Source organism: Polyodon spathula, chromosome 14 (assembly GCF_017654505.1).
Source record: "Polyodon spathula isolate WHYD16114869_AA chromosome 14, ASM1765450v1, whole genome shotgun sequence".
Lineage (NCBI taxonomy): Eukaryota > Metazoa > Chordata > Actinopteri > Acipenseriformes > Polyodontidae > Polyodon > Polyodon spathula.
In genome coordinates this window covers 3,211,891-3,233,774 of record NC_054547.1, presented here as the reverse complement: position 1 = coordinate 3,233,774, position 21,884 = coordinate 3,211,891, and the positions used below count along the sequence as shown (strand labels likewise).

Here is a 21,884-nt window from a genome sequence, read left to right as displayed (position 1 = left end):
TATCACACTTTGCTGTGCTTTTACTATGGGAAACTTTTATAAAGGTAGGGAACAAGCTCTGATTAATCCAGCAGCTGGTAATAATCAATCAATCTTTATTTTATATAGCGCCTTTCATAGTGGACCACCATCACAAAGCACTTTACAAGATGCAGTAACAAAAAGAAAATCCATAATACGTGCCCTTAGCTTACATAAGCAACACACCGATATCTCTGAAGGGACAGAGAATTGCCTAATTCAGTAATGATAACATCACAGAAAGAGGTCACTGTCCCAGAAGAATTAGCTTTGTCATATCAATCAATTATTAAAGAAATATTTGCTCATCAACAAATAACCTCACCAACTTGTTTGCCTTAACTGAGAATCTGCTGACAGACCGTGCCAATAATGATTAGCAAGGCTCATAGCTATGCTAATCTGTACTGAGAATTCATTGCTTGGTTCTCACTGGCTTGCTGCTGTTCTCCTCTCTGAATCAAGGGAATGCATTGCCAACATGTAAATTATAAAGGCTGCTTCCCTTTGTGAAAAAGATTTTTAAGTGTTTTTCTTCTTATCAGGACAATGCAAGATATATCTGGTGTTACAATTCCAAACCATCTCTGAACCACAGCACATTGAGATCGATTAAAAAGGCAGAACTGTGTTGCTGTATATCTGCTGGAAGATGTGAGCCAGGCAGAACAGCAGTTCTCTTGACAGATGTATTTTGTCAGAAAATAGCTTGTTTACACATAGCCAATAGTCAAACTCAAGTCTGAAACTTAATATCAGTCACCCTTCCAGAAAATAAAGGTGGCTTGTAACCCAATTTCCTTTTCTCTAACGAATTGCCCAGCATGCGTTGCATAAAAGCAAAGAAAAGGTCAGATGAGAGATTTAGCATTTTCATTTCAGAAATCAAAATTAAATGTTGACACCTGGCTTCTAACAGCCTTCCCTGCAGACAACAGAACATCTACTCAATTAACCCTCACAGACACATTATCCCAAACAAGGTAATAATGTGATATTCACTAAACAGTGGCACATGGTTTAATGTCTGCTCCTGCTTTCAAATACAATAAGAACGAAAGGCATGTCAGACTTAGAAATATGTATCTTAAAATAAGGAAAATCGGTGTGATTTTACAGCTTGTCCCAATAACAAGAACTGTTTGCATAGCTAATCTGTACATTGCGTGTCAGAAATATTGCTTCATAAATATTGGTGTTTCGTTTTAATGGTGTAGCCTTGATTTTAGGACACACTGTTACAAAACAATGGCAATGAATTACAATATTGCAAAAGTAAGCTTAAGCAAGACAGACTAGTGAATTAGCCTGCTGCTCCATCTTAACCCAGCCTTTCATAATCAAATTCCAGTGATTTGACTACTGTGTGAAAGAAGTTTGGAACACAACGTACCTCTCTCAAATGCTTGGCTTTCTTATTTTTATACTCATTACATCTTTTCATGGTGTCTTAATGTTGTTAATGCCTCAAATCACTATGGAAAAGGGGCTAGTGATTGTGAGGTACATCGTATTCAAATATACAATATTTAATGAATTCGGTGGCCAATAGAAAACAATAGCAGGATTGATATTGTAGCTAAACAGTGATAGCATTTAGAACCACTGCTGTTTAGATCAGTAACCCCAGGACCCTGTGAATCTACAACCGGAGGACCAAGCTTTAGAAAACCAGCAGTTTAGCCCCAGTCAAAGCAAAGTCTACAGTGCCTTGTGTCACAGCCAGTCTGGTCATGTAACCTGCACCAGAGTTTCTATGATAAATCCTTTCTGTTACCTTGTTTCTTCACTATCGTATTATCTTACTATTACCAATAACCAGTCCATTAATAGGATCCCAGCTGCAGAGCTTGTTACAGCAGGAGCAGGGAATTGGATTCCATTTTTAAATGACCTGTTTTTACTATTGAACCAGCATGTCTGTTAAAACCAGTACGGCTACACGCTCGGATCGGGATAAACCAGGGCGAGAATCTTGTATTCGTGTTCATTTTAGCATGCAGCCATTACTCTTTCAACTAAATACTAATGGCAGGAAAGGTAGGCCCGGATCTTGTTCTGTTACCATGGTGAGCCTGATGAATGGGTGACAGTTGCTGAGGTCCTTTGAGGATACATTTTAGCTATAACGACCACAATCCTCCCAGGCTTGGAAAATTGAAACATCGGCTCTGGCAGTCGTATGTTTTATTACAAGCTTATGATAGTGAATGGAATTAGACAAAACTTTTTTTTTTTTTTTTTTACAACCTACTGGAAAAAGAAAATGCTTGACGCCATGAAATAATAAAAAAAGCCCCAAAGCCAGTTCTTGCTTTCCAAACAATGTCATGATGAGCCCTTTAGCTTTACCGAGACGCAGGCATGCTTCCAAGCACAAGGAACAAAAGGGTCAGAATCTCTCCCCAACAATGGAGGCAGAAAAAGACTGAAGAACATATCTTTTCAAATGTAGTGACTATAATTACAGAACAAAAAAGAAAACAGATTCTTCCAGATAATGATTCGTGTAAGCTAGCTGAAATTTCTACAGTTTCCCTGAACACCAATTGCTAACAGCCAAGGAAGCTACAGTATAAAAACAGTCTGGCACAAGGCTTTGATTACACTTCAATAAAGAGTGAACACAGAGGAAAAACCATGTCCTCCTAAACCAGTTTGTCCAGCAACATTATTATCTAGAAAAGTGTACACCAGGATCTTTTTTAAATGCATTTATCTTTCAGACTGATCAGGAGTTAATACATCTGGTTATTATTTTCTTTTTTTTTGTGCTAATTGCCTTCTGCTATGATTATATTTCCTTTAAAATGCAGAGCACATATTACAGAATGTCACATTAAAACAGAGCTGTGTGATGTTTGCCAATTAAATCTGACCACCATTGCTATACATGTGCCTGGGCATGTGTGTGTGTGTATGTATATATATATATATATATATATATATATATATATATATATATATATATATATATATATATATATATATATTAGGTGTTTTAATCGATTAATCATGCCTACAGGTGTTTGGCTAGTCTACCCAAAAAAGATTGCAACTTGCAAGATTTGCTTTTTGATGCTTTCCTTTCACAACAGTACTATGAGTTTATCTTATTATCTGAGTCACAAGAGTTGATTTCTTTTATACAGTGTTTTATATATGTGTTTCAATCTGTACCATAGTAGTACATTTACAGCTATTAAACAGCTACTCCTAATATTATTTATGGAATATTTAGCTAACTAAATTTGACTAAAATAAAATACCTCTGTTTAAAGGTTTGACTAAAAATGACCCTATTCAACACAGTAATTGCCTGTTAAACGTTGGGTGTCATTAATAAATGCTTGCAAAAAATACCAAGTGTTACTTTTAGTTGTCTTTCACTACAACTGCATTTTATAGCAAAAGGGTGCGATTAATCAATTAATTAATCATCCAGATGGGGTGATTAATTGATTAAAAGATAATGCCAAGATTAAAACCCCTAATATATATATATGTGTGTGTGTGTGTGTGTGTGTGTGTGTGGCCCTAGGGCTCTTCCGTAGAATGGAGACCAAGCTTTCTCAAGCTACTTTAGAAAATCTATAGAAAATAAGAATTACACAACCATCAAAAAAGAAGGGGGAGGGAAAGCACAGCGCTGAATTCATTGTGTCTGCTCAATCCACACAATTACACAGAGTTGTGATGCTGGTAATGGACACTTGACCTTCGTGTAAGTACTAAAGGTTTAACGTTTATTACATTTCTATTGACTGAGCTGGGATCGGTACCTTGCTCACCGTTGGTTTAGCCATTAATTAAATGGTGCTGCTCTGCTGATGGGCAGTCTTAAACTGTGCCTGAAGAACACTCTGATTCATTTGCAAAACAGTAATTCATGGTCTTCTTTCCTGTTTATTGAATTGTGTTCTGTTCTGGGAGGACACTGAAATACTTTAATGTTATATTGTTGTGTTTCAAACAGTGCATGTTGAATTCAAGGTCTGAGCTTTAGACACTGTTTTAGTGTACTCAGCATTTGTAAATGTTGTTACCACAGTATATACAGAAACCTGCTCTCCAGTGTAATTTGTTTTATTCATGTAATGCACATGTCAGTAAACATCTATCAAGTGATAATGAATCCTTTACAGAGGTGTCAGCGTAGTTGTGGGGTTTCTGGAAATGAAAAAGTAAGACAATGCACTCAGGTACACTTACCATTTAGGGTCTGAATTTCTATTTTGTAACAATCTTTCTAAAATGCTCTGACAGCACAACATGCTTGTTTTAAAAAAGGTGTGCAGCTCCTAAGATAAGCTGAAGTATGTGTTTAACACTTACCCTTTGATGTGTTAACAGCAGAGAGGGACATCACCTTCTGGCTGCTGGACCTACATTATATAACGTGAACACTTAAACATCCCATAAATACACATATAAAGTGGACTGAAAAGTGAATAAAACACATCATCTAGTTTAAATGCCAGCCTTTTAGAAAGAAACCCCATTATGTACTCCTACTTAGGTCATTTATATAACAATTATTCAAATATGCATTTATACAAGATTTAATGTGAGAACATTCCCCTTGCACTTAAACCACAAGCAGGAAATGAATAACAATTATTACCGCTATTAAAATACTTGCCATTTAAAATGTATTTCTCAGAATAAGATTTGAGCAAAACATGGTCTTGTGGAACAACTGAATCACTAGATAGCTTCTCACTAAGAAAAATGTATCTGAGGTCTGCTAAAAATGATCAATGCAGGTAGAATTATTTTCAACAGATGCAGTGCTAATATATTTTAGACTGACCATCTACAGCATGATACAGTTTTTCATGTTGCCAGTTTCGATTAACATAAATATTAAAAATAAAACAGTTCACAAGTCCTGGTATGTGAACTACAGTGTTTAATTACATCAGCACCACAGACAGAAGCACATCTTGAATTTATCTGGTTGTAGATGGGACACTGCCCAGAGTACACACTTCAAAGTCTGGAAAAGATTTTGATATTTTATTTGTCCAACTTTAAACTACTAAATAAATAAATTAAATCTCTAAGTTTGGGGTTGTAATTATTAAGTTGTTATTATGCATTATCATTATTATAAAAATGAAGATGCAACTGTTTTGTAAATTGTTATACAAATAAGTGCTGATTTGACAAAGAATAAACACAAACCTGAAGATTATCCGTACTGCATAAGGCAGCAAGTTTATACAAAGCAGAACAAGTCAAATATATATATATATATATATATAATATATATATATATAATAATATCCATATATATATATATATATATATATATATATATATATATACACAGCTCACTTTTAAAATAATAACTAAAGAGAAACAAGAAACTCGACTTGCTGCTTTAAGCAGCCAGCATTCATCTTAATTACAGACTGTCATAACTTTTCATTAGAAACTGCTGCCTTAACTAGACAGGAGTCGTTGATGGGATATAGTTTAAATGTGAAATGCAACCACCTAACAGCCTCCCATTTATGTTGAATTATCTAGTCTGTGCGCAAACACCTGCTCAAAGGAATTTAAAGGGACACTGTATAAAGGTTTGAATATCATATTTCACGGTCCCCTTCATCCTAATTTTGGTTGCCAAGCAGAAAGTCACAAGAGCTGTGTGCTGTGAGAGTAAAGAGCCAATAGCAGAAGCCTTATATCAGCAGTACAGCAGTGCTTATACTTTTTCAGTACCCATTAAAAATGGTCCTTACTCCAGCTCTATATAGTATACCGGTGTATTGACATTTTATTGGCCCAAAATGAAAAAAGCATCAACATGATTTTAAAGCATTTTAATGAGCAATGCTTTGTGTGTGTACAAATTATTCTGGCCAAAAAAAAAGTTTTATATTACATAAATGACAAGGGTCTAGAGAAGGATGGCATGTTCTTGGCAATGGAATCTCCTAGACTAGACTAAATGTCAGAAGGCATGTGTGCAGGGATACCACACTGCCTGTCACTAGGACAACGGGAACATGCAGTACTAAACCTGAAAGGAGTCTCAACAACACACAGGAGCCTCTCAGTCAATATGCTACTTATACAGAATAACAGAACACCACGCTACAGACCAGGGGGCCCAATATCACTCCTGGAGGGCCATTCCTCTCCAGGCTTAACAGTTCAAATATCTCAGATTCTCAGAATACAAACATTGGACCTATTTTGTATATGGTATTAGTACGGCCTGTATTAAATGCATTACAGTACAGTAAAGTGAAGCCTTGGAGGGAGGAACGACGACAACATGTTTTTAACATTCATCCAGAACTGTAAAAACGAGCAACTTTCAGTTTAGTTACTTTATTGTTGAGCATTTCTTTATGTATTTATTTATTTATTTTTGTTAAAATCAGCAAACACATTTAGGGATTCAATCAGTAACAGAAAAGAGTCTTGGCAGAAGCGCTCTGTGCAGAGAGAGGTCCTACATTCCATACATTCCAGACAGCTGATACCCAAATCACTGCCAAAAAGAAACTTCAAACCTGTGAAGCTGACACATCCTAACTGGGCTTCTGCACTGCTGAATGCTTTACACGCCATGACCCCAGTCAGGAATCTGCATACCGCACATTGTAGCAAAATAATATTTTAAAAACAATGCAGCTCAGGCCAAAAGTTTTGCATTGCCCTGTAGAATTATCTAATTTTGCTTCATAAAATCGAATGAAACCTGCTGAATAATGTTATGTTAACATACTGAATTACATACTGCTTTGTAGTTTTCCACATACTAAATGAAAAACTGACAATTGAAAAATGTGACATTTCAAAAACATGAAATACTGTACTACTATTCTCGCTTCCGGTAGACTTTTGCACTTTGCATTTTGTAGTTTCTTTGATTACATGACGTTAAATAAAATATCTAAACTATGTTCAGAGAGATGTTTTTTTTATGTCTCAATCCTAACATTCTGGGTGATGGAAAACCTTTGGCCATCACTGTGCAGTGAAACATTCTAAGCAACATGCCAGGCTTTACATTCGCAATGGTTTAAAAAAGCAAGCATTAATGCTGTCTTATACTGTTCTGTATTGTACTGTACATTACGTACTTGCTCATGACAAACATGTATCAGATTTCCAGGGCATGAAATCAAACGGTTTCTGGACCCAAGCCTGTCACACTTATCAACAAAATGCATTTAGAATGGTTGGGACACCAAAGAACAGGAAGCTGTCCCTGAGAGATACATCTTAGCAAAGAGACATTTGTTTTGGGCCATTGAAGTGATTATGTTAAGCATGCATGTTGAGATTCAGCTGTTTCAAAACACAATACTTGTCAACGCTATACAAATACTAACATGAAACCTACCGTTAATCACGGTGACTAAGGTGTTTTTTCTGGGATCTGAATAAAGAAAAAGAAACCAACATTTCTTAACCTAGTATTCAAATTGATACATAGCCGTGTATGCACTTTGACAGGTAGATGGGAGAGCATGGTAAAGTTACTGCCTTACAAAACCGAAAATTAGCAATTAATCATTCTCCTTTTTTTAAGTGCTTGAGTGCATTACTACTGGACCAGAAACCAATGCATTTTACTGTTGTTTTGTGCAAAGAAAACTGAAACAGCAAGTATAAAATACTTTGCAAAACCCATTAACAGCAAATCATTGCTTTAGTATGACCGTTTGCAAAATCAAAAGAACATCTGATTACTCACCGATTGTTGATAAGGACATTTACATCATACAGTACCCAGAAACACACACACAGAGAGACAGCACTAAGTTGTTGTTGCTATCTTTCGATCCAGTCTCACAGATGTGTTACTCTGCTGGCTCAGCCTGCCGTCTCTAGGCCAACACTGTGCTATAATGAGGAGCAGCCAGGAATATATACCAATCATCTCACAACCCAGGCACTCCGGGCTGAACATTGGTGACTTTCCCAGTGCTTATGTGGCTTTAAAATTAACTTCCCAGCAAGAGCCATTACTACTAAACACTGCACATACAGGCAGGCCTTTTGTCAACGCGTTTTCCCCAGTTTGCATATCAAAGGCTAGAGTTGCTTGAAAGGCAGAGTGTTGGTTTACAGTGGTGTTTACATCTACAGGTCAGCTGTCAGGCTGAGCAGGACTTCATAATACTCCTGTAGAGACTGCAGCTTGTAGCACACAGTATGCTATCCCCTACCCTCACGCTCCTGTATAAACTACTTCAGAAAATACAAAGCAGATGGCCCCCTGTACACTGCCGTGTCTCTTATCATGGAGTTTCATAACGCACTGATAGATGTATGTACTTTCAAGTTTTACCTACTGTAACTAAGCCATCAGAGAACTATCAAGAACCTACCGTCAAAATACTTCACTGTCAGCACTCCATGACAACTATCATAGTGTGTTCTCTATTGCAGGAGGTAAACTGAGACACAATCAGGCACAAGTGACTTACTGTTTTCTGTGGTTTTCCAGCAGGAAATAAAAGATCAAGAATGGAAGAGAATCAATTCAGCAAAACACTGTGGATTCTGATGAAGGTTTTTTCAAGCTTGTATATCATAAAAGGGCATGTTTTCTATGAAATGAAAAAAAAAATTGTATTGCCCCATTAACTAAACATTTGGTTAATTCTAAATGCACTTGCATGAATAAACCCTTGAAGACCTGGAAAATGGTTTGTTTGCTTGTGTGCATTACACAACCACTGCACACATTCAATGTCTTTTACATAGTGGCTGGAGTAATCTTGTACACTGTAAGAAAAAAATAAAATAAAATCTTAATCAGTTTGCTTTCCTTAACATCCATCCAACTGTAGAAGGTTGTACTGTGTATATAAACAGGTTCTGCAGAGATTTACATAGGTTACCCATGACACAGTTTTGTAAGATGGTGCCATCTTTGTGCAGCTGATAAATATAAAAGGTGCTAAAAGAGATAAGCCAGGACATGTATCAGTGCAAAAACAAACTGTCCTTTGGCTTCCTGGCCATTAAACAAGAGCCAAGTAAGCAATTACCTATAATTTCCTAAACCTTATAATGATGTCTATTTGGTGACTGAATAGAGCAGAAATGGTTTTAAAAACAGACAGAATGACATAATCAGTGCTTCAGGCAATGTTTTCACTTTGCTACGAATGTGCCAGATGAGAAGTCCTTTTACATTACAGGTGCTTTGTCAGGTGCAGGAACAGAATTATGATGCTGGAGGAAAAAAAGTGTTTCTTTTACAAAATGTACAAGTGTATATTTCCGTACTACAATGCAGACTGTCTGAAATTCAGTGTTGCAATATCACCAAATCATTGCCAGGTTCAAAAAGGCATTTCCAAGTACATGCAGCAATAAAATGAGGAAATAGCTTCCAATGTAATTTAATTACTTGGATGTATTGACTGTAACACCTCTCACTACACAAGCTTCTGACAATTCACAGCAAGTTACCTATATGGAAAAAATGCTACATTACTGCCAATGGTGACCATTTTTTACCTCACTGAAATGAACACAGGAATGCCTGTGCCTTGTAAGGACCTAAATGCCAGGAAATGCACAATCCAGCTAACATGGTAATGGGTTAAAGTACTTGCAGGCAACCTAAGCGCTAATCCATGTATTAATTATCCAGTACCAGCAAAGTATCTTCTCTCTTTCAGAGCAAAGGCATGATCCTGCTATATGCCATACATACTCCCTGTGCTCAGTTTCACTTCAATATGAAATAAATCCACAGAAGCACATACAAGTTCACTTTAATATAGACAAGTTAAAAAAAAAGGTAAGAAAATAAACAAGACAACAAAAGCTTTATTTTTTTCCTCCAGTGCACTATACACAACTTTTATGTAAACAGATTTGTATCTGGTAATAGGCACTGTTCAAATAACATTACAAAAGGGTTTTATCATTAATATCATTTGACAATACAAAGCTGAAGAATCAACAAGTGTGTTACAATTTTGTATACAAATTACAAAAAAAAAAATAGTGCTTTAGTTCCTTTTTTAATTTTGACATGATATGAAAATGAAACAGTAAAAAAATACCCCCCACACAAAAGACAAGTGAAGTTCTTAAAGATAACACACAATTGCATATGACAAATACAATTCACAGGAGCAATTATATTGGGATGATTAACAAAAAGGTACTTAATTGCCACGTCATCACACTGGCTGCACTTGCCAAATGGCCAACACAAAGTTGTTATCACATAAGAAATGTAGTATATAATGTGTGTCTAAGTACTGACACTGTAAAAAAAAAAAAAAAAGAAATTTAGAACACTCCAGACTAACTAATCCAATCAGATTCAATATAATCCCATAATACAGCCACATCCCATTGTGTATGTCAATTAGCAAAAGTCATTTTTAGTGAGGGGACCAGGGGCATATTTTATGATTAAGTTTATTTTAGTGTTTCTATTCAGTATTTCATAGTTATGGACGACCTCACTGGCCCCGTTAAATAACTTTTGGTTCTTTTCTTGTATTTTATACTTTAATTTGGAATACACAAATATTTAAAAGACAAGGATATAGATAAATGTAAAAAAGCTGTCGTGACTTCCTGGTTATTAATCACTTCATGAGATGTAGTACACTTTCACACCAATGATCTAGCTGCAATCAGACCATGTGATCTACAGCAAAAGGTACCAGGACACAACAGTTTATCTATAAAGTTGCTTTGGATTGAAAATTCTAACACTTCTAGGAAAAGCGTTTTAAAGCATTAGGAAACACTCATTTTAGGAGCCTTTTTTAATGATCTACACAGAGGGGGATCTTAATAATCTGTCCAGCTGTCCCATCGAAGACCTCATTTAAAAAGGAACTTGTTGGAGTCAGTGAACTGGATTATAATGGTGTTAAAGAGTATCAGCATTCATATTCATCAAGGATCAGATCATTCAAATCAGACCATGCCAGTGTTCTGTATAGCAAACAAAGCCGAGGGAGCGAAGAACTTCAATAGCTACACTTGTCAACTTCTATGGCAAAGCTGCCAATAGGATGAATACTTGCCTTCAGTGTTGGACACGGGGGACAGCTGTACAATGGGGCAGGGTTGGAATGTACTGGAAGAAGTCAAAAATTTGAAAATAGATGCAGGAAATGTTATTCTCCATTTCCAGATTTCCATTTATAAAAAAAATGAAACTGCTGCTATTTATTTTAACATTTGTGGATCTTTGGCATTTCAAAAGGTAGGGTTTCAGTTTGTGTTTCCTAGACTTCTCAAAAGGGAAATGAGTTAGAGACAGAAGTTGACATACCGTAACCACACCCACTGTAAAATAATTTTGTAATTGTTTTTCTTCTGAAATCTAGCAAACATTTAAATCACTGTTATTTTATGTCAGTGTGAAAAAAAAAAAATGCAGACAATGGCTTTAGTGTTTCATTATCATTTTCTCCTCCTTGTCAAAAACAAAACCAACCAAAACAGCAGTCAATGGATCTTCATTTGTGATGCCTATGTGTTAACTTGGGTGGAAAGCTACCATTGTTCCCAGCTGAAGTCATCGCTTCTGCCGAATACCAAGAAGAAGCCAAGGATGGTGAGGAAAATCACAGCATTTCCAGCTAGCACGAGTCCACACGCTCCCCACGCGATCTGAGACGCAAAGCAAAATCCATTCAGAAAGCTCCCAGCTGATAACATTGGGCTCATTGCTGTTTAAAACCACATGCACAACTCGACTCACAGTCATACAGACAATCACAGTAACCTTTTCACATGCTTGACATTTTAAATAAGTGACATGTTATTGGTTGCTTGACATACCGTTGGAGAACAGGGTTCTTGTCATTTGGAAGTAACACAGCAAACTACTTTCGCGTTGACTGGGAAATGTACTTTACATATCCTGATCTTTGAGAACATGAAGTTAAAAGTCAGCACATCAGTGTGGGCAAGCTGTAAATTTTACCTTAAACCTTGAAAAGGTCTTTAAAACAGGTTTTAATTGTTTGAGGGAGTTAGTATTGTCATATCTGTCAGTGACATTACACTTTCCCAATATATTCTTTCTTTATACTTTTGGTAATTTTATTTGTTGTAAAAATGTTCTTGTGCAAATGCAATGGGTTAAAATTCAGTTATCAATGACAATATCAATGACAGTACTTCCTTTCTTTATAGAGGCAATAAACAGGCAAAAGACATGCAATTGTATATATACTCATTCCAATGCTCTGCTGCAAAAGCTATTATGCCTACAGTTTATAAAAAGTGCTCATCTTTCCCCAACATTGGTAAATAGAAAGCTTGTACAAGCCCTATTTTTTATTTAGACTAATGTGCAGTTGTTAACACTAAAGTGGATGATAAGTGCCCTTTGGGGGAAAAACAAACAAACAAAAAAAAACCTCACGGAGTCTGCACACTACTTTAACTGCCAAAAGGGTTAGTCGAGTTCTCCCACTGTTTCACCATCACCATTATTCCAGAGAACTAATGGGCTATTTATAAAGCTACTCACCACACTGATCCGAGCGAGAATGATTGGCATCCCGAAGGCGGAGACCACAATTCCGGTTGTGAAGAAATACGCCAGCTCCCGGCAGGCACTGCTGGCAGCGTCCGAGTCATTTCCAATCCTCTTCGCAATGAAGTGAGGAATGGGCGATACCACGTAAAATATCAAGACAAACAGAGGCCAGTACACACTGTGAGGAGAGAATCCCAGGGGAAAAACAAAACAACCTTTCAAATGTGTTGCATGCATTTGGTGATGAAAATAATCTCAATCTAGTCAGAGCAAGTGTTGTTACAAGTGTGTAATTCTCCACAAGCACACCTGTGAACAAGGAGACTTTTGGGGGAACAGCAAGTTCAGAAATATCACCTTTTGACAATACCTACAGTGGGATGGAAGTGTATGCCCAGTAAAAACACAATACATACCCAAACTGCTCCAATCCACATGCCAGCATTAGGAATGTGAGGCCAATAGCGCCACTGAACGACAACCCAACTAAAGCTGAAAAAGAAGGCATGCAAATTAGTTTAAAATGACTAGTAGCAATATTTCAGTTGCATCAACTCAAATTCAGGGCACATCCAATAGGTTAATGATGTCTCAGGGGCAAAACAAACACATGAATTAAAGTCTTGCAGCAAGTGAAGACCTTGCTTGAATTAAATTAACCAGGATAATAAGATTTTAGCCAAGACAGAAATAACAGTTAAAACATCTCCAATACTCATTTTAGTCATTTCAAATTGTTGGAAATATAGACACATCTGGAAATTGCAAGGTCTGAGTAAAGTGGAGCCCACATTTGTACAAAAAAAAATAAAAATGATTAGCTGGTTTCACAGACCACAATTAACACTAATCTTGGATTATCCAATGTTACAATAGGTAAGGTAGTCCGAATGCGTTGCTAACTTTATGCCAATAAAACTATATTAATAAAATACTTAATGGCTACGCACATGACACAATACTCCTTAACAACTTTCAATGACTGAAATAAGGTACTGTTTTTATATCCACTCCCTGCCACCTAGGGATACATTCTGCAAGGAATCACACTAGTACTTAATGCTGCACGGTACAGCCTTTACTATACTCAAAACCACCAGAATGATAACGGTTACATTTCTGACTGATAAGCTGATAAGAAAATGTCACGTCATGGCACATGCGATTACTCTCATTTCTACCAAAGGCAGCTATATTTCATTGAAAAGACGGACAGTGAATCAGAGTGTTTTGTATCAACTATTCCTAGGAGTTACATTGATTAGGGGTTATGCACTACTGAAATGATGTGAATACAAAGCTGAACTTAAGGTTCACATGCACGCATACAGTCCTACTCTGAACATGTACGAGGCTGTCACCTTGTGGAAATAGCAGGTGACTGCAGTCTCCCCATTTATGTTTCTGGATACACAGATTTATAATAAACTCAATACCTACAGTGGGATGGAAGTGTATGCTCAGCGTCGCAAGTTAACAACAGGTTTTAATTGGGTTACTACATACCATACACTATTGAAGGGGAGTAGTTTTAAGGGCAACACTAAGATCCGCTTTGTTTTTTTATACATATCATATTAAATGGATGATCGCTCATTAAGCGGCCGTGGTTTAAAACTGTAAACACATGCATGCCCGGCTCTAGCTCCTTTAGGATGGGGGAGCCAGCAGACCTCTTACAGGGGCCACCATTTAGACACATACTTTTAAACATAGTAATTTTTGTTGCAGTAATCATATAGGCTTATAGGCAATTCCATGACAAACGAATGTAAAAGCAGTGACTCGCCAAATACTGAGTACTCTTTTAGATGTATTCAGTGCATCTCTGCCATCCATGTTCTACAGGTGTACATTTTTATCTCTGCCTTTTTTTAATTCCACTTTCCAAAAGTAATGAAACAAAAATGAAAGCAATATAATTAAAGCATAAGTTTTCTATTTTTTGACTTGGAGAAGGTCATCCATGTTCAGACTCATAGCGATAGCTTTTTAACGAGCCAAAATAAGGAATTTTCACATGAAGCTGTAGATACACCTTATGCGGCAAAGGAAATGCAGACGTTTACAGACAGCAGCACAGTCTGCATCTTTGTTGAGTTTTCTAAGCAACACAGGTTTTGCTACAACAATTTCATTGGCCATGTAATTTTTGTCAACAACAGCTATCGTCTGAAGAGGCTCTAGCATGGTAGCATCAAGAAATGTACTAGAAGGATGTGCCCTATAGCCTGGAGATCACAGGTTCGAATCCAGGTTATGTCATTGCTGACCATGACCGGGAATTCCTAGGGAGCGGTGCACAATTGGCCAAGCGCCGCCCAGGTAGGGAGGACTTAGGTCGGCAGGGCAATCCACGGTTCACCACGCACCAGCGCCCCTTGTGGCTGATAGGGCGCCTGCGGGTCTGCAGTGCAGCCATTCAGATCTATGTTGAAAACACAACAGAATCAGCTAGCTGCTTACTCGTGGTTCTCTGTCTCTTTGTAGTATGCACATCTACTGCTCAATCCAGAAATCATTCTGACAGAGATTTTTTAATGCATCTACTGATGCATTTATCACCTCACCAGCAGAATACAGATCAACAGAGTGCGACTGAAGAGCAGCATTGGCTGGCTTTAAAATTCCAAGAATATGGACTAGGAACTTTCCAAGAACAAAGGAGCTCTGTCTCTTCAGCTGAGAAAAAAGTCTGGATGCTTCTGTACATGAGTCTATGGAAGCAATATTATCCTCTGAGACTTCTGACAGTATATCAATAAGATCATGATTATCAGCAACACATTTGGTCACTTCAAAATGGCTTGTCCAGCAAATTTCTAGCTATCTCTTTAGTGAAGGGCCATTGTACTTTTGAGTAATGTAGTGCCGATGAAAGAATGCATACAGAGAACTACAAAGATCAAAAAATCTCCTTGTACATTGTTCACTTTGAACTGCATGCACTACTACTAAGTACAGCTGATGGTTGTAACAATGTATGTATGGAGTGTGTCTTCCTAGTTTTCTTTGCAGCAAAGCCTGCACACCTCCATTAACCCCACTCATCACTGATTCCAAACATAGCACTGGCTGATGATGTTGTCAGCATTAAAACCTACTTCAGAGCAACGTTGAAGTATTTGAGTTGTAATGTATTCTGCATCCAACTGATGCAATTCCAATAAGCCAATCAGATGCTCCTCAGGTATTGAATCTTTTGATGTATACTTTGCATTCTGTGGTATAGTCTTTACTATCTCTGCTAATTTGGGCTCTTTAATCAAATAGCTTTATGAAAAGCTCAGTTGTAAAACAGTCCACATCATCTATTTTAACACTATCCCCATGAAGGGGGGTGTTCATTGACTACAAGAAAACATACTAGCCCTCCAATGTTTTTAACGTAGTAGCTGTTTTTCTCCACTTCTTAACTGAGAATCAGTGGTTTCTCTTGTTGCCTGTCTGTGTTTAAACTCACTCCAAGCGGCAACAGCTTGCAAATGAGCATGTCTTGAGGCACGTTTGTGAACACCCTTTTCACGTTCAAGCTCAGATTTCCAAATGTTAAACCTGCGTAATGTAAACACGGTATCTTTGTCATTTACTACCCAGAAAATATGACAAGGAAAACAAAAAAGTATCTTTTGTTATGGAATACTCGAGCCAGGGATGCGTTTTAAACCAACTTGCGTTAAACCTTCTCTCGCTGACCAAACACATCTCGGCGTGGATAAGATTTTAAAACAGGCTGGCTAAGAGTATCTTTATTAAGATCGTCAGCTGCTGCACTAGAATAACAAGAAGCAATGGCAGATTTTATGTTACTTTCCTCCATTGGACTTTTATTATCAGTGCTGCTAGTAGTAGTGTGAGGCACAGGTTCTTTATTTTGTCATAAGAAACCGATCCATTTGTGATGCAGCAGAACAACAGTAAGGAGGCAGAGAAATAAATAAACTAACTTAATGTACGCAAATATAACTAAATAAAATGAATGGATAGCAAAAAAATATATAATCTATTTCCTTGGCAGCCAAACTAAAATCACTAACCTAAATTTACTACCCTTTTATCTCTGTTAACTTTTCTTAACTAGTACTTCCCTCTCTCTTCGTTTTATGGCTTCTTAAACTGGGTGTGAGCTTAAACTGAGTGGGTGGAGAGATATATATATATATATATATCTATATATATATTATATATATATATATATATATAAAATTTTATGTGACGTGCATTGTTCATGACATAGACATATTCATAGCGTACTCAGTCTTTCTTTTACATTTTTTACGTGCTTAGTTAATCTTTTACTTTACCTTCTATTCTATACATATACATGGTGTCATCGACAACCCATTAGGTGTATTAATGTTACAGGGAATGTAGAAAAGCACTACTTTCACTGTAGTTTCACCCATTATAGGTTTTAATACAAGCTTGACTGACCACAGGATATAGGCAACATCCTCAGGTGTATCTTATTAAACTCACAGTAAAACCAGGAATGCATCCAACCGCTAGGTAATGGGAGTCTTATTTCCATCCCTGAATTAAACTCATTGTAAAACCTGTAATTAATCAATCTGCTATGCAACGGGAGCCTTTTCTTTATCTCCCAGTGGGTTAATCTGGTATTGGCAGTGGGTAGCAACAATAACTCAAGGACAATTCTAGTTAAATGTAAAATTTGTGAGGAGAGTTATAATAATAATAACAATAATAATAATAATAATAGAAAGCTATTTTAAAACAATATGTATATAACAAAGCTGAAGAGCCAGATGATTTGGTTTGTCATTCCATCTCAATTTCCTTAAACCAGGAAAGCATGTTTACAATATTTTAATTGTTTGTTTTAGTTTTTGTCTTCTTATGAAAATGTTGCCATGCAGCTGTCAGTGGAATCGATTGGAAGGCCTGTTGTGAAACTTGGCAGCTCTGCATGTATCACAGCACACTGGAATTACTCATCCTGCTCTTCCTCCTTACTTGGATACTGAAATTGAATATATATATATATATATATATATTATATATATATATATATATATATATATATATATATACTAAGTTTGTCAGCCACAAAAGAAAGTCAAGTTCTGTAAGGTTTTAAATTTCGTTGTCAGGGACCCACCTCTTTTTTTTGTTTTTGTTTGTTTTTTTAAGTCTCTCATCCAATTTTGGCCGGACATTCTATAAACATGCTGCGTGTTGTTTTCTTCACGGATGACACCAATTCAAATACAATCTACAAAGTCGTTTTATATAAAAACTAAAAACTAACAATCAGAAAATACAGGCTACCTGCTGTTTATCAGCCATCGTTAATGTAATTAATCAGCAATACAAAGAAGGTTGTATCGGAAACATTTACTATACAGAATTCTGATTGAGTGTGTTGATGTGAGGAACATTCAGATTTTTTTTTTTTTTTTTTTTTTTTTTTTAAAGTCGGTTGCCATGGCAACAGTTAGCCGATCCCGCTTTGAATCCACAATTAATGTGTGTAAACAAATTATTAAGAATAAAGCTCGTTTATTGTGTCACTACGGTTTTAAAACTTCACTTTGGGTATACAAAACTGAACTGACCTTGTCGTTTGTATATCCCCCCCACACTGTACTGAACGATTCCCAGCCAGTTCAACCTTAGCACTGTCATACCTCAACGCAAAACTAACAGCGTGCACATAAGGGTCTGAAGCAGCTCTCAATAAGGGATAAATGAGGAAAAGAAACTAAAATTGTCACGTACCTTTAATCCCGGCCATGTTGTTAAAGAATTTGTGTTTCTTTGTTGTTGTTGAGTAGTTGCAGTCGCTTCCTGTTTCCTGCAACGTTCAGTACGTCATTTGCCTCGCTCAACCGCTTGACTTTTTAAAAAGACAGTACGTGGCATTTCTATGGAAGGCCACCTGGGTCAAAACATTGTACACAATGTGTTTTTTTTTTTTTTTTTTTTTAATTATATTTATTTCAGTTTGGCACTTAAATATTGAGACTACATTAGCTAATATTAGATTTAATGTCAGATCTTTCAACACTTCTTTAAAATTACATATTAGTTACAGTGGGGTTACCACTGAATTAAAGAGATTTCTAATGGGTAATTATAATTACAGCACATGCTAAAGTCAAATGAAAACGTGCACTAAACGCGTTTTTGAACCAGGTGGACTTCCATGCAGAATTACACACACACACACACACACACACACACACACACACACACACACACACCAGTTTCCCAACTTGCCCTAGTTATATTAAAATAACGATATGTATCAGAAATGCTCCTGGCAGGACAGTGCACAGTGCTTGCTGTGTGTATCATTACCACAGTTTAAAGGTGTTTTTATTATTATTATTTTAAATTAAATCAGTACCTTTCAACAGTTCACAAAAAAAGTTAACTAACCACTATCAAAAGAATGGACAACACTGACAACAAATAAAGCAATACTTTGTTTTTTGTATATATATTTTTTTTTTAAATTTATTTTGTGTTTGTGCATTGCACACAATAGAATGCACAGGCTGGAATGGGCAGAAACATAACCAACAAATCACAAAAACATAATTCACAATTCAGTAATACTTTCACAGCAGATGAACAAACACACATTGTATGAAAAAACTCACCACCTTCTCACAGCAGTTTTAATAACAGTGCACATCCATTTTTTCAAGGTTAGCTGGGACACCCCTGGACATTTGAAAATAGACCAGTCTTAAGAGGGGTAGGAAGGTAAGATCTTTCAGGTGTTGGTTTAACTGTACAGATGCTTGCTACCACTAGACCACTGGTCACTGTGAGATGTTCTGTGCCGTGTATTGATCATGTATAAAATAGGTCTAAATATCATTTGCAATCAGAGTCTTAATGTGCGAGTAGAACCCCGATCGCCTGGTTTCACAGACCCCAGTTAGCTCTAATCTTGGACTACCTGATGTTAATTTAGGTAAAGTAGTCCAAGATTTGTATTAATTTATTTCTGTGAAACCAGCCCTGTATGAAATAAAAAGTGAATTACAGCACCACCAAAGCTGTTTTATTTTCACTGGAGAGGTATTTTATTGAATGGTGCAGCACACTGCTACATTTTCAATAGAGAGACACGTTACTGAGTGGTGCAGCACACTGCTATATTTTCACTGGAGAGACACATTATTGAGTGGTGCAGCACACTGCTATATTTTCACTGGAGAGACACGTTATTGAGTGGTGCAGCACACTGCTATATTTAAAACAGCTCTGTTACTCATTGTGTATTGAATTCAGGCCAGGGTTGGTCTTGCCAAACCCAGGAATGTTATTGTTACTAATTAGGAGTTTTCACAATGGTGCAAATAAACAAACAAAAGAAGTGTTTCATTTATAAAGTATACATGATAATTCCACAGGTTATATGTCAAGGGGGGCTATTTTATTAACCTAAACAGTGACAGATCTTAATACCACCACCCTAAACCTTATACACATTTACCATAATAAAAGCATAGCAAAGTGTAATAAAGCATTGGTAAGCATTGTAAAGACTAGTGAGGTATGGTAAAGCAAATTAAAAAACATGGAAAACCAGGGTTAGTGATGGTAAACACACAGTAGACACTGTGGTAAACTTATATTGCAAAGGGAACATTTATAAATCTGGCTTTTCAACCTCCTTTCACTGTATTTTTAGGGAATGTAATGTCATTAAGTGGGTAAATAAACAGCTGTAACAGGGTAGAGGCTGGGCACGAACCGGCGCCCACGAGCACTGGGCACGAACCGGCGCCCACGAGCACTGGGCACGAACCGGCGCCCACGAGCACTGGGCACGAACCGGCGCCCACGAGCACTGGGCACGAACCGGCGCCCACGAGCACTGGGCACGAACCGGCGCCCACGAGCGCTGGGCACGAACCGGCGCCCACGAGCACTGGGCACGAACCGGCGCCCACGAGCACTGGGCACGAACCGGCGCCCACGAGCACTGGGCACGAACCGGCGCCCACGAGCACTGGGCACGAACCGGCGCCCACGAGCACTGGGCACGAACCGGCGCCCACGAGCACTGCAAGCAAGCGTCTAAACCACAATCCGTAACGTCAGCACACCACACAGCTCTGCCAGTTACACAACCCAGCTGGATTTATATGAGTGGTGCTATTCAGATCCACCGCTGTTTACATCATTAAAATAGACTCCATGGAAGATGAAGACACTGCACAGGATTTAGTGCTATAATAGGACAAACAGGACAGATTCTTCAATTCAACATTCTAGAATGCTTTTCTAGAGTTGGCTTCACGCGTGACTTCTTCTCACTGCCATTAAGGAAACCTCATTTTGCACCCAACTATAACAATCATCTGATACACAACAAATTTCAATTAGCAAGTCTGAATACTCTGTTTTATTTGACTTAAAATCCCAACCATAAACTAAAACATTTTCATAAATACTATAAAGTCCTCTGTTTAAAAAAAAAGAAAGAAAATACTAATTATATTTGTTAAATAACTATATTTGTTTACAATAAATTATAACTCAGTTTGTGAACAAAGTGTGCATTGTTTTATAAAATATATAACAAAAGCAGTGAAACTTCTTATTTGCTGAGAAAACACCAAAAGAACGAACATAATATAACACATATTATCCCTTTCCCATCTTGAGATCTTCATACAGGTATTAATAGACAAGCAGTAAGGTTTACAAAACACACACAAAAACTTCACGGTAGGAAATCTTGCAACAGATGATCTACACCCACAAAAACTCTGTGTCCCTTTCTATATACCTTCGTACCCCCAGCACATATTAGGACTGCAGTGGGACCAGAGCATTTTGGAAGGTGGTAATGCATGTCAAATTCATGCAAATGAAGTTGCAGTGCAAGTGCAAACAGTAGCGTACTCTCTAGTGCTCTGGATCAGAACTGCTTTGGGTTAAATGTAATCACACAACTCACACTGCACCATACTGATGCAATGCTTTAACAGTATTACACTCCTGGACTGGACAGTGCATGCATGTAACTACTGTTTTAAATGGTTATTTTCATGGTTACAATAATGCAGTGAGATTCAATATTTTTTATATATTCTAAAGCACACCAGATAGTGGCAACACAATTTTCTGGATAAAAGCCATTTAAATTGATCAGGTTGTGGATATCATGTGCCGAGTGTGAACATGTAGATCAGTTGTCTTTGAAACAAGAAATAATGCTGTATTAAGAGTCTTGCTTTAATTTCAGAAACTCTGTTTCATTGTAAAACTAGGATTTCTTTCCTGGAGTGCATTGGTGTAAAACATGTGCTGAGCTTAACTGTTGTTCAATGCTGTTCAATCATTTCCTGTACTCTCCCACAAATTAGAT

General features: G+C 37.2%; 2 protein-coding genes across 5 annotated transcripts in view; both read right to left on the bottom strand.

The window, feature by feature from the left end:
* LOC121327039 (leptin receptor-like) overlaps positions 1–8,110 on the bottom strand; it is a 35,885-nt gene extending 27,775 nt beyond the window's left edge. For 2 of the 4 annotated variants that reach the window (XM_041270812.1, XM_041270814.1), the window contains exons 1-3: positions 7,742–8,110; positions 7,388–7,423; positions 4,357–4,406 (exon numbers count right to left, since the gene is read on the bottom strand). The gene's annotated coding sequence lies outside the window, so the exon portion shown is untranslated. The remainder of the gene's footprint in view (positions 1–4,356; positions 4,407–7,387; positions 7,424–7,741) is intronic. The other 2 variants (XM_041270813.1, XM_041270815.1) reach the window with 1 other exon arrangement.
* A 1,704-nt stretch (positions 8,111–9,814) lies between these two features.
* On the bottom strand, positions 9,815–18,376 carry LOC121326978 (leptin receptor gene-related protein). The gene is made up of 4 exons (XM_041270684.1): positions 18,269–18,376; positions 12,943–13,018; positions 12,518–12,704; positions 9,815–11,649 (listed from the first exon to the last, which is right to left on the bottom strand). Exons 1-4 carry the CDS (start codon positions 18,282–18,284, stop codon positions 11,533–11,535), a joined length of 396 nt encoding a protein of 131 aa, XP_041126618.1. The 5' UTR covers positions 18,285–18,376; the 3' UTR covers positions 9,815–11,532.
* Positions 18,377–21,884: the final 3,508 nt, after the last annotated feature.

Excerpts from the sequence above, each read along its gene's own strand:
- LOC121326978 (XM_041270684.1), bottom strand. Across the intron at positions 12,705-12,942 it reads TGTGGATTGGAGCAGTTTGG|TGTGTACTGGCCTCTGTTTG; the intron begins GTATGTATTGTG and ends CTCTCCTCACAG. Across the intron at positions 11,650-12,517 it reads TTCTCGCTCGGATCAGTGTG|ATCGCGTGGGGAGCGTGTGG; the intron begins GTGAGTAGCTTT and ends TTTGCGTCTCAG.